We start from the raw sequence: 14,830 nt of genomic DNA, 5'->3' as shown, positions 1-14,830 counted from the left end.
GGAGGATTAGATCAGAGCGAAGAGACGAAGCAGAGCAGGTTAGCTGGAGACGAGAGAGAGCGCCGCTGACTCCCCCCCCCCTCCCGGGCTCGGGACACGCTCAGGCAAACGCAACGGTTTTAATAAGAGGCGTGTGATGTCGGTCCAGCTCTGATTGGTGACAAACAGAGCAGAGAGTCAAAAAGAGAACATGTTAGACTGTCTCCTGTCTCTCGAGGACAGAGGACACCAGGTCGTCTCCATGTGGGACCAGTTAAGACGGTGTCCTCATCCAATCCTGGGCCTTACATAAGAGCGGTAAACACCCCCCTCCCTCCTTGTCTGATCGATGTACAGGATGTAAACCATGTAGCGCTGGAGAACGTTACGCTTAATCCATACAAATGGGCATTTTTACGGAAAACTGTGAAACTGTCGCTTCGGGTTACGAGCATTTGGGTCGGATAAGGTTTGAGTGAAAAACACTTAACTGCCACACAACCACAGATAAAAACATTCATCTATATACCTTGTTGTCATTAGTGCTGTACATTTACATAACTTGATGAATTATATCATCTGAATTGAATTTTTCTGCACCACAGAGACGTCCAATAACAACTACAAGCACCAACAGTACAAACCTCGGAGCTGAATCTGAATCTGAAGTATACTTGAATCAACTGACTGATCATTGAGGGAAGTTGAATATGTGACATTGGGCTTTTACAAAATGAGACAGGATTATTTTACCTGGTTTGGGCCAAATAAATAATCGATAAATAGAGAACTTACTTGAATAATTAAAGTAGTCGTCGTAAAGCAGTCGGAATTTACATAACGTGTGGATTTATGGAGGCTGAAGTGGATTTTCTTCACCACACACACGTATGTATATATACACAATATGTATATGTACAATATGTATATGTACAAGCACTCACACAACAAAGCCGTCGAGCTGAAACGTGTGGAATCGGCAGAAAATTCATTGTGAACTTTTTTGTAATAATCAAGCCTGAGGTTGTGCATCATTTTTAAGCTTTTTATGATTAAATATGTTTGTACCGAACAACGATTTGACTTTAACTTCCTGCTAAACAACAGTAGGAGTTGATTTAAAAAAAATCTATTGATATATGAAAAACAAGCATTAGATCTAAGTCACAAAGAGAAAAATCTTTGTAATAACATGTAGTGCTCTGACAAAACTACAGACTATTCTTAAAGATCAATATCATAAACGTTTTTGTACATTTGGTTTGTTTGAGCTCGGTGATTAACTGTACTGGGACGGTTTCAGTTTCTGAATTGAACGAGATGAACACAAGCCGAGGAAAAAAAGGCAAGTCATCCTGGACCAGTTCTCGTGTAGCCCCGTGTGGGGAGTGTCCCTACAGCCACAGTACGTTTCACTCTATATGACTGATAACGTATGTGAACTCTCCATGACACAGTGTCGCACAGAGAAAATGCTCCATGTACTTTCCAGCCACTCAGCAACTGTACAGTGATAAGCTGTTTAATCAGCACGATTATAATAAGACGGTTTATAAAAGACAGGATTAGAGTCTGTCTTTGTGTCTGATTCGATTATAAATACACGTGAAGTCAGTTCATGTGTATTTTGGACACACACAGATGATTATAAGATGGTGAAATGTCTATTAAAGCGTCCGGTCTTTGTAAAAAGCAGTGAAATCGCATCTCACAATGTGGATTTTCTTATATGATTTAATTCTCAAACAATTCAATTAAACTAATTTTAATGTAAAGTCTTGAATGAATGATTTCTCATGAGCTGAGGATCAACACAGAACCGATCCCCCTGGATCCTCCACCCAGTCCTGGATCCTCCACCCAGTCCTGGATCCTCCACCCAGTCCTGGATCCTCCACCCAGTCCTGGCACCATCACAACAAACCGCACCAGCTATAACGGACCTCGGACAACTCTCCTCCCCGCCTCTCCTCCACCAGCCTCCCGCCCCGGGCCCTGCCACCTCCCCCGGGCCTCCCCCTCACCTCCAGCAGCGGCAGGTCCGGGTCCAGGTGGGTGAAGCTGTGCAGGACCACCGGGCTGCGGTCCTCCACCACCTCCAGCCTCACCGCGTCCCAAATGCTCCGGACCTTCCAGGACGAGTCGAACATCTCCGGCAGAGGTCCCGGCTTCAGGCTGCGCGCCTCGGCTTGCATCCCCGGGAAAGAGACCATGGGTGCCCTACGGAGCCCCGGGGCGTCGGTCACGGTGCCGGTGGCGACATGTCCCCGGTGTGTGTGGGTGTCTGTCCGGTGCAGGGTGAGCACTGATCCCCGGTGATCACGGGAGGACTCCGCGCTGCTCGGAGCTCCTCCCCTGGCATCTCCGGTGCAGCTAAACCCCGCCCCCCCAGCGCGCTGCTGCCTTCACTGCCCTGGGACATATCAGCACCCGAGGGAACAACCAAGGGATGGTTCACCCAAAAACTGAAGATTCACTCGTTATCTTCTCACCACTATGAAGCAGCGTTGCAACCAAAGACAATACAGTTGAAGTCAATGGCGAGCACTTCTTCAAACGTAAAAAAAAACCCAACAGAAAACACATAAAATGCCTCCATGCTGCTCCTGTGGTTTCATCCAAAGTGTCCGCAAGCCCCCGGAATTCACATTCGACTATAAACATCATATGATCTATATCTATATCATATAAACATCATATGATCTATATCTATATCACACTGTTTATCACAAAGACTTTCCTATGTTCTCCAACAAGGACTGTGCTGTGTGGTAGGTTATCATTGACAAATTTACGAGATGTCCCTGAAGGCAGCGTTAAACTCCTCCAGCCTGACGTAATGCTGGGAGTGTGTGTTTGTGTTCTCACTATGGCAGCGCGCACACACACACACACACACACACACACACACACACACACACACACACACACACACACACACACACACACACAGACACACACACACACACACACACACACACACACAGACACACACACACACACACACACACACACACACACACACACACACACACACACACACACAGACACACACACAGACACACACACAATCAAGTACATTCCCTGCAGCGCTCCACTGAAATTAAATTATATGTCAAACTGCTTTTTTATTTCACATTTCACATCCTAAATCATTACTTGCTCAAAAAAGCAAACACAATATGAAAATTGTCTTTAGTTGCATCTGTAAAACTCCACCTTGACTATTCCATTCATATTGTTCTATATTATTTATATTTCCTTAGACTTAAGTATTATTATTCTTACATTTAAGTATTGCATGTTACTTATTATTACTTACTGACAAACACATGCAGCTCCAGCAAAAACCTTCATTTACTCACACAAACGGGTGGAAATGCTTTTCAACATTTAACTGCAACAAAAACAAACCGTTCTTCTAAATCAAGATTCTGAGAAATACATATTTAAAGTCCCGCACCTGAACTACTCATCACTAAGGCCCAGTTTAACTGATCTTCTTTATTTGGATTTTTTTTTGATGCCTTCACTGTCAGATCACAACAGGAGCCTCTGTGGATCTGACATCCAACACTGCCTCCTACTGGCAAATGTCAGGAACAGACGTCTGATCCAAGACACCATCAATCATCTTACTCAGATGCCAGACGAGCTTTTCAAATGAGAACTAACTCAGATTAATTCAGCTCGTTCTGGATGTGCAGCAGTTACGTCAACAAAAGAGACGAACACAACAAACCTGCAGCCTCATGTTCCACAGATAATTGATGCTGAACTTTAATTAAAGATATTTATTTGAGAGACGCTGTTGTCGGAGGAGGACGACATGATCCAAACGGACTTTTCTTCTGCACCGACAGCCAGGACAGGTGCGAAAGTGATTAAGCAAAGTTAAAGAAAAACATCTGCTGCACCAGCTGAGGCCGAATCCAACAGCGAGTTGTAACTCACATAACTCTGCAGCTGCGGGACGAGAACCACAAACTGTGGGTGAGACACAAGAAGGAGGAGGAGGAGGAGGAGGAGGAGGAGGAGGAGGAGGAAGAGAGCGGCGAAGGATCAATACGGGTTTTTCACGCCTGATACAGATTCTGATAAATCTTTAAATACTGTTCATGTGTAACATCCTTTGAAACATTATACCTCGACAGAAACAGTCCAGTAAAACAAATAGTGAATCAAAGACTATAGTAGAATGGACGACTGATTGACAGCTGATAATTAATAAAGATAAACATCAGTCATTGAATAACAGTTAGTGGCTGTTCTGGATCTTCATATCATATCACAACATCTTCCTCAGCAGACAGAATTTCCCCCATTTATCGTGTTCTGTAATTATAGATGTTTAAATTTATATTTTCTAAATGTTCATTCTTGAATTTAAAGCTGAGACCATGAAAGTTGGTGGAAGGATTTTCACTACTCAGAAAATACTCGTAAAACACTGTTTCAGGTGTATAAAAACACAGAATACTGTCACTGAGCAGAACTGATCGGCCCCGAGCAGCAGCTCTATTGTTAACATCCTTCTTCCTGAGTCCCAGAATTCTCTGAGAGCTCGGAGCGACGTCCAACTTTTCGTCTGCTGTGATTTAACCGAAGCACTTCTTCCATCTGCTGGAAATCGATACCAGAGGATGTTGTTGTGCTGCTGCTGCCGTGGCTCTGGCTCAGGCTGACGCGCCGGCATGTTTTACCATTCCCTGAGGAGGGTGATGCCGAGAGGCCGCCCTGACTCTCTCACAAACACAACACAAAGAAACACGGGCTCTTACGCAGCCGCACGAATTAAGAAGTCGACCACACCCACAAAGAGTCGGGAAGACGTGGAGGAAGAGGAGGAAGAGGAAGCCTTGTTCGACGGCAACAATCAGAAGTGGCACAACATCTCAGAGCAGCAACATCTGCAAGATATTTGACTCCAGACGACACCGAGCCAGGCAGAAAGTTTAACTTCTGCACAACTCCTGTCAGGATGCCATTTAGCAAGGCACCCCCCCCCCCCAGTGGAGGCTAACGGGGGCCTGCAGTGGAGGGTTGTTGCTGTGCTGAGCCTGTGCCAGACGCTCGATGTTCCCCAGACAATAAATCTGTAACAAATAAAGGCCGAGCAGAACACCAGACGTGGACAGAGTACAGAGTTACATAACAGAAAAAAGAATCAGGCAAATAAAATGAGAATAAACTGATTATAAAGCAGACGTAAGAACAAAAGTCAGTCCAAGAAAATCATTTTAAATCAATTAAATCAGTCCAATAAAACTTCACTGACATAAGAACAGCTAATATCTACATCCAAGAGTTGCCCAACAATTTGGATGCATTGGAATGTAAACCTTAAGATCTTAAACCTTAAGATCTGAGTTTTATTATGTACAACGAATAAAATGACGAAATCAAATGTTAAAGGAAACTCAACTCTACAACTCTACAGAACCTTTTAGCCTCGTTCAGCCCGTTGTTTTGGTTTTACCTACATACTCAGCTCACATAAACCATAACCTGTAAATACTGAGGGACGACTCGACTCCACTTCCTCCCACTATCCAGAAATGAGGCCACTAAACGCTGCCATCTTGCGCCGCTGCCGTCATTTGGATGCTGTGCGGTAGCGATCATGGAGCGGAGCCGTGATATCAAGATCAAACGTGTCCTTCCACCCCCGAGCAAAGTAGGCTCCACCAGGTGGATCCTTCCCAGACCGACATACCCCATGATTCATTGCGCTTCAGTGACAGTTTTCCAACAGGAAATGGCGGCAAAATGTGAGGCGAAAACGTCAAGAGAATAAATTTTGAAATGTAAGTACTCAACCGAACGGTACACATGTTTTAAAAAACATCTTTTCAACATTTTAAATCGTCCGTAGCTTTGTTGCTAGGCGACGGCTGTAACGGCGGGACAAGCCGGTGACGCAATAAGAAGTCCAGGCCGTCTCCTTTCGGTTCGGCCGACGCGGTGTACGTTGGAGGATGCCACTGGCTGAGGTCGCGGAATTGAGACACAACTTTTGGCTTCACTTTGGGAGCCGCAATGTCGTCCATCTTTGTTTGCTCTCTTTGTTTGCTACCTGCAAACAGTCCGAGAGCAGCAGAAGCAGCACAGAAGAAAACAGTCGAACGGAGGAGCAGCTAAACGTTTAGAGAACATTTTCTGTTCGCCCCTTTTGACACCAGTGAAGGCTGCATGTCGGCTGATTACCTCAGCCAGGCGACAGCTCATCAAGATGATTGACAGGTGCTGGGGTGACATAACCTGACCGGCTGAGTGGGAGGGAGGAGGTAAGAATAACACATTTCATAAATCCTCAGGGAGAAATTACGTTCTGAACCCAGACATCCTGAAGAAGTTGATAATTTCTTTCCGAACAGAGACCTTCACCCGACTACATCCCCTCCTGACAAGATTTGATTGGACAGCATCATCAGGGGGTTGTTTTATATTTCAAAAACCACTCAGTTAGGTATTGTTTTTCACGGCTGCTGAGTTTTAAATCTCGTGGTCATAGCAGGTAGGAAGTGGACAGAGGAGAGGCTGGCGTCCGGCCCTTCCTGCTGTCTCAGTTTGACAGCTCCTAACAGGAGCAGGCTGTCGAGGTCAGACCTCACGTCGCGGAGAAGCCAGGACACTGAAGTCACGGATAATGGGATCAGATTATAGTCGGTGAAGCATCGACTCTTTCATTTCAAATGCAGGGATCTATATCCACTGCAGACAAGACACAGTGCGACGCAGGAGTTTGTGCATATTCACAGGTTGTTCACTCAAGAACTCACCTGTATCCTGTTTTTAACAGATCTCTGAGTCAGGTTTGTGTTGGAACAAGTTGTAAAAAACAACACTGGGCAGGTCAAAGTCAAGTCTGAAGGAAAATGAGTCATCTATTCATTTTTAACTTACACGTATGTTTGGAAAGGTGCTATATAAATAAAGTTAATCATTATTATCATCATTATTATAAAAACAGGGGGTAAGTGATCAATACCAGATTCTGTGACCTGACGAGCAGGACAACTCTTGTGACACAGATCCAAAGTTCAACGCGTCTATAAACCACAAGCAGTCAGACTCGTGTGGGACAAAACAAGAAAACATTAATGGATCCAACCTGTCTGCCTCCTTCTCTCCTCGCTGTCTGGTAATAATCCTTTCCATCCCAGCAGGCACTTGTCCTGACCAGCAGTCCGCAGGCCCACATGCTTATTTCACTGAGACACCAGAAACCTCGGGATCCAAACCGTCCTCGAGCGCTCGCTCCCACTCCCCTCGTCACAGATTGGCCGAACCTCCGCCAGTGCTCTGCTCGAACGTGTTTACTCTACCAGCTGTGTCAACAACACTGGAAAAAATTAACTTACGAGGGAGAAAAAAGAAAGTAGGTCTCTTCATGTCTGTCAGAGGTGAAGTGAGACGTCTCTGTAATGACAACAAGGAGAAACCCGGTGAAGCCGGAACTGAAAATGAAAGTTAAAGATGCTGGGGAATTCAAAAAACTTCCCCGGTTGCCAACAGATGGGAATTACCTCCTCAGGCTCATCAGTGATTGGACAGTGAAGTGAAACCATTCATTCAGTCAAATAAAAAAGTAAGACGTTTCTCATCTGGATGTAATTCTGCACTTGATTTATCCATTAATAAAAAACATACACTGCTTGCAGCCTGGCTACAACAGTGATTAAAAAGATTAATTCATTTCAGCTTTAATTAATGCTGTCTGAATTAATTTGTGCATATTTTAAATATCAAATCATCGGCGACTAAAGGAAACACACCAAACAATTCAGAAAACACAAACTCTATTGTGGAATGAAACAAACTGCAGGTTGGTTTCCTGTGAGGCTGAAAGGGAATTACGTTTTTTTTGTGTTGTTTATGTGTAGATTTCCTTTCTTGTTACTATTTCTCATTTCTTTTTATTATGTGTTTCCTTCAGTTGTGTTGGTTTCTCTCTTCCCTCTTCCTCTTTTCTGAGGATTTCCTCTTTTCTGAGGATTTCCTCTTGCGGTTCATAATGTGCTGTTGAGGCAGACACGCGATCTGGTGTAGATTTTTTATTTTATTTTCATGTTTATTTTTCTATCTCCTGGCGCTGTACTCTTATTTTGTGCTTTTTAAAACTGTTTTAAATAATGTTTTTCCTCCTCTTTTCTAAACTACACAGCTCAGTGTGGATCTGCATCTGATTTTAATATTATCAAACGTAAACGATGGCAGCTGAGAAAGTCATTCTGTGGATGAAATCTTGTAGATGATGACATTGGATTTAAATATGTGTTTAATACTTCACAATGACGTCGCTGCCTTTTTAACGCAGCAGGGTTTATGTGCACGTCGCTGCTGATTGGACAACAACCTTCGACACACCCACAGAACAAGAGAAAATCGTATCTCGAAGCCTGTTGCACAGTTTGGACCAAACATGACGCTCAACACGGTGGAGAACGTTTTTGAGATTGAACGTGCTCCTCCACTTCCACCAGCCTGTCCTCAGTCCCCCCCCTGTATACAAACCTGAGTCATCGTCCCTCTGCCAGTTTGTCCACTGTTGTCTCTCTCCTCCCTCCTGGCTGTTTATTCTGTCTGGCTTGTTTTTTTTACCCTCGTCTGACCTTTCTGGACTCTGGCCTGTCTGCTCATGTCCCTTTGGACCTGGTTGGTTCTGACGACTTCATATCAACCAAGTGAGGGACCAGTGCATTTCCTGCCTGGAATATAAAATCATTATTGAAACAGAGGGAAGGAGTCCAACTGTGCATTAAATTAAAAACTGAAATATGACTGTTCCTTCTGCCAGATCGCACTTTTTTTAATTCCACTTACAACAACTTATTATTTATTGAAAACTGTCTCACTGTTTTATTTCTCTTAAACAAAGTGGTTGACACGAGTCATGAAGGTCACAGTGAGCATTATCAACCAGTCTGCAGACATCCATTCATTTCCTTAAGAGCCGGCCGACAGTCACTCTGACTTCTGTTTAACTCTTCCTCTTCTTGCTGGGAGCAGGTGCTGCTGTCACTTGCCAAACACTTCAGTCATCATTGTGTTTACAAGACAGGAGGTTATAATAATAACACCCTCTGAGTGGTTGCTACAGCCCCCTGCACCAACATGAAAGGGGATCTGCTCAGAACCAGTCACCTCATTCTGAAACCATTTGAAACATTTCATCCAAAAATAATTTGGTTCAGCTTTTTACAAGCAAACCATGACAAAATCAGCGGGTGTGTCATATTCTACGGGTTGGAAACACAATATCTGAAATAAGAGTACAAACACTTGCAGGATTTCACTATGATGATCCACCATCTTGCTTCTGTTGTTTATCTTTGTTATGAACCGTGTAGCACGCTATGTTCATGACGCATCCTTGGTTACGACGTTTCGCTGAAAACGTGGGCTGGATCACTGGGTGGCACTGAGGTTCCCACAAACCTCAATGGAACCAGTTCAAGGACCAGAGCTGACATACAGGAAAAGGATTGAATGACTCACTATCAGAAAGTACCGAGTTGGTCTGAGGCTCGCTGGTTGGCGTGCCACCTTCAGCAGAAGCAAAGAAAAGAAAGGGCTGTATACGGAGGCAGTGAGTCTCATGTATATTCCAAAAATAGTCATGTTTCCAATCAACTATAGCACATGTTTTGCTCAAATTTGCAGAAAATTAGCTCATGAAAACTCAAATTAATGCTTCCACCTTCCACTCTGCTAATATTGGGGGTAGGTTCATAATAAACAGCTAGGTGGCGCCAATTCTCAAGTCAGGTGCGATCGAACTGCTGCAGAAGAAGAGGACACAACGAGAGGATGGGCTGTGTCACTAATCACTATATAGTGAGTTTGCCATTTTGTAGTGGTGTCCAAATGTTTGGAGTAGTTTTTATACTCTTTATAGTGCACTCATTGTTTCCCATAATGCATCATGAAAAATCTTGTGCAAGCGATGGTCACTAACCGAGCAATATCGACCATCATGCATTGCGCTCGCGGCGGAGATACGAGAGAAATGTACAAATGTAAATACGAGCAGAGCATCACAGCACAAATTGCGGGACACAAGTTGATTTCTACATTTAAAGATGATCATTCTGTAGGGGGTTTTTTTCACATTAAAGTATTAATAAGAAGTGTAAAATAAACGTTTAAAATTTACTGTGGAGTTTTTCACACCCAACGTCATAATCCTGCGACAATGACGTTTCTTTCTTTTCCCGATGAGCTCACTATGTTGTTGTCTTTATAGAAGTCACATGATATATTACATTTATTCATTTGTTCACATTGCAACATGTCGCATTTTGTTTTTATCATTATAGAAACTTTCCTGCAATATTTATACGAGTAAACAGTAAGTCGTTTTCCAGTTGTGTGTGAGTGTGTTGCCCTTCAGCTAAAGCGAGGACGCCGGAAAACAGCAGAAGTCACGAATTAAAAGTTCAAAAACTATCAACAAAAAAAGAATCATTTAAAAGAGAGAAAACACTTCAGTCCCAGATGAGGAGACTCTGCGGGTTTGATATCAGGATGTGACCAGGAAACAAACAAGCCTCTAAACTCCCTTATCGTCGTTAATCAAGTGTTCGCCCACCACAGCAGAGGACGTGTCTTCGTCTCTGCATCGGTTTTAAATCTCAGGACTCATTAACAGACCGACACAGGACCACGTTCATTAGGCGCCGCCGGGATTAATCCAGACACGTCCAAACATGTCAAAATATCAGAGGACACAGGCACCTCAGCAGGGAGACGGTTGCCTGGGGGTGCAGGGATTGGACGTAGTGGCAGTTTGGCACAAAGATACACAACTGGATGAAGGTCGCGTTCACACAAGAGCTGCATATCACAGAAGAATAACCACCTGAGGACAAACAGTCATTGTGAGTTGATGAACCGCAGGAAATGAAAACAACAGGGGGGGTTAAATCTGTGACCTGCAGATCTGACCTCCTGTCCAGATGTGCTGCTACTGAGTCATGTGACTGTCGTTTACTGAAACCTAATTGGCCAGAGGTGCGAAATAATCAATCACATTTTGCTTGTATGGCCCATATTCATATTCAAAAATCACAATTTGTCCCGCAGGGTTAATGTGAAGAGCAATCAGCTGGGATCATTGTTTCCATCCACACACACACACACACACACACACAAAACACACCATGTTCTAATGTACTCTGCTGTAAACAGTACGTCACACATGAGAGCACAAAAACACGACTAGACATATACACAGTCACAGATAGAAATAGGCCCACCCACACACACACACACACACACACACACACACACATACATGCAATTACATATAAATATATGTTTGCAGCCAGAAGTGCACATGCAGCTACACACACACTGTATGCATACACAGAAACATATAATAAAGCACCTGCAGCCATGCATACACAATCTGTTTGAACATGTAAACACACACACACACACACACACACACACACACACACACACACACACACACACACACACACACACACACACACACACACACACACAATGGAGTCAGAGCTCACCAGGTCGTCCAGGATAGTGACGGGGAAATCGAACATGCACATCTTGACGGGCTGAGCGAGGGCTCTGTGCAGGCTGAACAGGGACTTGGTTTCCATGCTGCACACTGAAGGCAGCACGCAGCCGCTAATCCACCGCTCATTTAACGAAACGAAGAAAGAAATAAAATGAAAAAAAAATAAAAAAACTCAAGATGGAACTCAGCAATCCTGCTGCTCGCTCGTTATTCCTCTCACTGAAGACGGAGACAAAAAGAGAAACCTCTCCACCTCCTTCCGCCGCCTCCTCCTCCTCCTCCCAACAACCCCGCACTCCCCTTGTTCCCCTCCCTCCTTCTTCCTCTTCTCGTCTTTCCTCCTCGCCCCACCAGGGACCGTCCTAACTGTCGGCAGCTGCTCTCTTGTCTTTCCGTCTTCTGGAGGTATTGCCCCACGGCTCAGGAGCACTCAGCTGTTTTGCCACGACCGCAGTGGGTTTGCTTTCTCTCGCCTCTGCGACGCTCAGACTCGAGCGCTCAGACTTGCCACAGAACCGCATGCGTCTGCCAGAAGGAGGGAAGAAAGGGAAATCTTGCCAAATGCAATGAAGCAGGTACACAGAGGGGTTCTGAGTTTCCGTCTGACTCTCTTCTGCTTCATTATGCTGCAGCGATTTAATCAAGAGAGAGGGGACGGCTCTGTAGTGCCAGACTGTCTGTGGGAGCCCATTAAAGATGAAACAGGGCGACCGGGTCTCACGTATGAATCTCCCCTCTCCTTACTGCTGCTGATAAATGTGAAGACCCTTCTGGCAGGTTACCAGCCCTCATCTGGATATTGTTTTTTCGTTCTTTCTCTCTCTGGTCGAGCCGTCACACTCAGAGACCACCTGTCCATCGCATTCAGGATTTTGGAAGGAAACACTGGCGATTGCTGTCCACGCTAACGTAAAGGTTACATGTGATGTTTGGGCAGAGTTTCTTTCCTCTAGTGCGTTCAGCTAATTTGAAAAGCGTCTGTGGAAACAGAAAACCCTGAAAACACCTCATCAGCAGTCTGGACACCTGACATCACGATGACCCACATTTGCCGATAATGCACGCCCCACTTTACTCTTCTCACTCATTCACATACGTTGATTTATCAGTGGCTGCAATATCAACATTGATTTACACATCCCTCTGTTTTCTTTACTATTTCAAATGAGTCAAAACTTATATCATTGTAGAGCTGCATTGATTCTCTCTCTCTCTCTCTCTCTGAACTGTCGAGTTGTGATCAGATGTCTGACACTGATGATTTTGCAGCCACTTGTGTGACAGCGTTAACCAGAGACTGTAACTGGAGACGGGAAACACGTCTCTTCCTCCCACTATCCAGAGGCCAAGCTAAAATACGTTGGATACAAACGTCATCTTGTGCCGATGACATCATTTGGTGTCAGAGTCCGTGCGGTAAGGATCGAGCCGTCAAATTCACAAGTATCACATCCCGAATATAAACGCTATCGTCACGACTGTCACGCTCAACCAATCGCAAGTCAGTCTCAGCTGTCAATCATGACGTTCCACCCCGTTTTTATATCATCAAACAACAAATTAAAACACACGAACACTTGAACAAACATCTGTGTGTAGGTGAGGGATCCCAAACGCAGCAGCACAACTGATCTGGACTCAACCGGCTTTTTGCTATTTTCATTATCTCCTTGCAGCCAGAATTCGAAGGCTCCTGTTGTTGTACATTATGTAGGTCACATGCCTTTACCCCAAATGACAGAGACGGTGATAGACAGGAAGTAAGTTTGCTATGACCTGAATAATAAGGTCTCCTCTGGGCTGTCAAACGTGTCTGTAGTTTGTCTTTGAAAGCCTCTGTGGGGTTTTGCTTTATCTCACCAATCTAACAAGTCGGTCTTTCTGTTTGACATTTTGGGCTTTTATGTTTCATCATCTTGCAAATGTGGAAAAACTAAACCCATTTCGGAGTAAACATCCATGCTGTGTAATTATTAACTGTGTCTTTGGGGGAAATACACTCCAAAATAACACAGAATGATCCGGCTAAATACACAAAGAGCACAGTGCTCAGTGATTCCTCATTTGAAAAGCTTTCTCTCACTCGTCTACTGTTTGTATATTTACAGTCTAAACATCTCAAAGCGTGTGCTGGCGTCAAGTCTGAGCCTGTAGTCTCGAGGAATTCAAACAGGAAACAAAGGCATAACTCAGCCCTGATTCACATGCAAATGATGTTCGACATTTATTAAAGTACAGCGACGAGTGAGGATGAAGTGCTGCTGCTTTTGAAAAACAGAGACAGTGGGGGAAGACGAGCGAGGCTGAAGGAAAAAGAGCAAGAGGCTCTGAAACACCACTGGGAACTGCTTTCAGATGCAGAGGCCGTCCCACGGCTGAATACTGTAGGAGAGCGGTCGCCATGGAAACAGGGAGGAAAAGCCGGCTCTTCATAGGGCTAAAAAAGACCGACCCACCCCCCCTTCTCTCCTCCTCCTCTCCTCCTCCCTCCTCTACAGATGCCGAGCCAGGACAGGAAGTCAGACTGTAACCCGCAGGTCGGCTTCCTGCGGACTCAGACAAAAGCAGACGGGGGGGGGGGTGCAGGTACACAAGACGTCTGAGACACGTGACTGCAAACTGTAAGCGACAACGATGATGTGACCGCACGTCCAAAACAACTCACAGCTCAACAGGCAACAGGGGAAAGAGTCCAATCTTACAATCGGAAGCTGCAGGAAGCTGCAGACGTATTGTATCTTGTATAATCAACACGAGGCTCCAGATTCGGTGCATTCACTCAGAGAATCACACCATTCGCCACACAATCTTTTTCAGAATTTGTTCGACTGTGCAATTCTGTGTTTGCCGAGCTCAGATTTTATCTTGTGTTTTTGTCAGCACAGCTGGTTGCTTTTGTTCCATTGGAACGCAGCGTTCGGTGGAGAAACCCCCCCTCAAAGTTTCAAAGTTCAAAAGTTGTACTTCTTGTTTTAAAACCTAATGTGAGATACATCCTCAGTGTTCTTTACTTCTGCTGTGCTGCTAAATGGACTGAAGATATTATCATGTTGTTAAAGCTGCTTTAAGTCATAATGGGGTCAGTTGTTTTCATGAACCTGCAGAGAATTATGAGCTGAACCTGGTTTTACTGAGCTTTATGGAGAGTTTCAGCTCATAGTTCACAACCCTCTCTGCAGCAAAGACACAGTTAAAGTGCAGCTGGTGAACATGGTGTCACGTCTAACTGCTAAAGAGCAAAGATAATTTCCTCAAGAGGTGGTGAAGACCAGACACAGAGGGAAGAGAGAGTGGATATTTGCCTCC

The 14,830-nt window shown here is 44.6% G+C and overlaps 1 protein-coding gene across 6 annotated transcripts in view; it reads right to left on the bottom strand.

Annotated features, from left to right (window-relative positions):
• ralgds (ral guanine nucleotide dissociation stimulator) overlaps positions 1 to 14,830 on the bottom strand; it is a 42,428-nt gene that overhangs the window by 24,310 nt on the left and 3,288 nt on the right. The window contains exon 1 of one of the 6 annotated variants that reach the window (XM_035165135.2): positions 11,511 to 11,743. The exons of 1 other annotated variant lie outside the window; for it this stretch is intronic. In XM_035165135.2, coding sequence (XP_035021026.1) covers positions 11,511 to 11,606 — 96 coding nt within the window. In that variant the 5' untranslated portion in view covers positions 11,607 to 11,743. Of the gene's footprint in view, positions 1 to 2,003; positions 2,330 to 7,093; positions 7,437 to 11,510; positions 11,744 to 14,830 lie in introns of those variants that run through there. 4 more of the 6 variants (XM_035165136.2, XM_047341258.1, XM_035165133.2 and 1 more) reach the window with 4 other exon arrangements.

Source organism: Hippoglossus stenolepis, chromosome 9 (assembly GCF_022539355.2).
Source record: "Hippoglossus stenolepis isolate QCI-W04-F060 chromosome 9, HSTE1.2, whole genome shotgun sequence".
NCBI classification, from domain to species: domain Eukaryota; kingdom Metazoa; phylum Chordata; class Actinopteri; order Pleuronectiformes; family Pleuronectidae; genus Hippoglossus; species Hippoglossus stenolepis.
The sequence above is the reverse complement of the archived record's forward strand: the minus strand, read 5'-3'. Positions and strand labels throughout refer to the sequence as shown.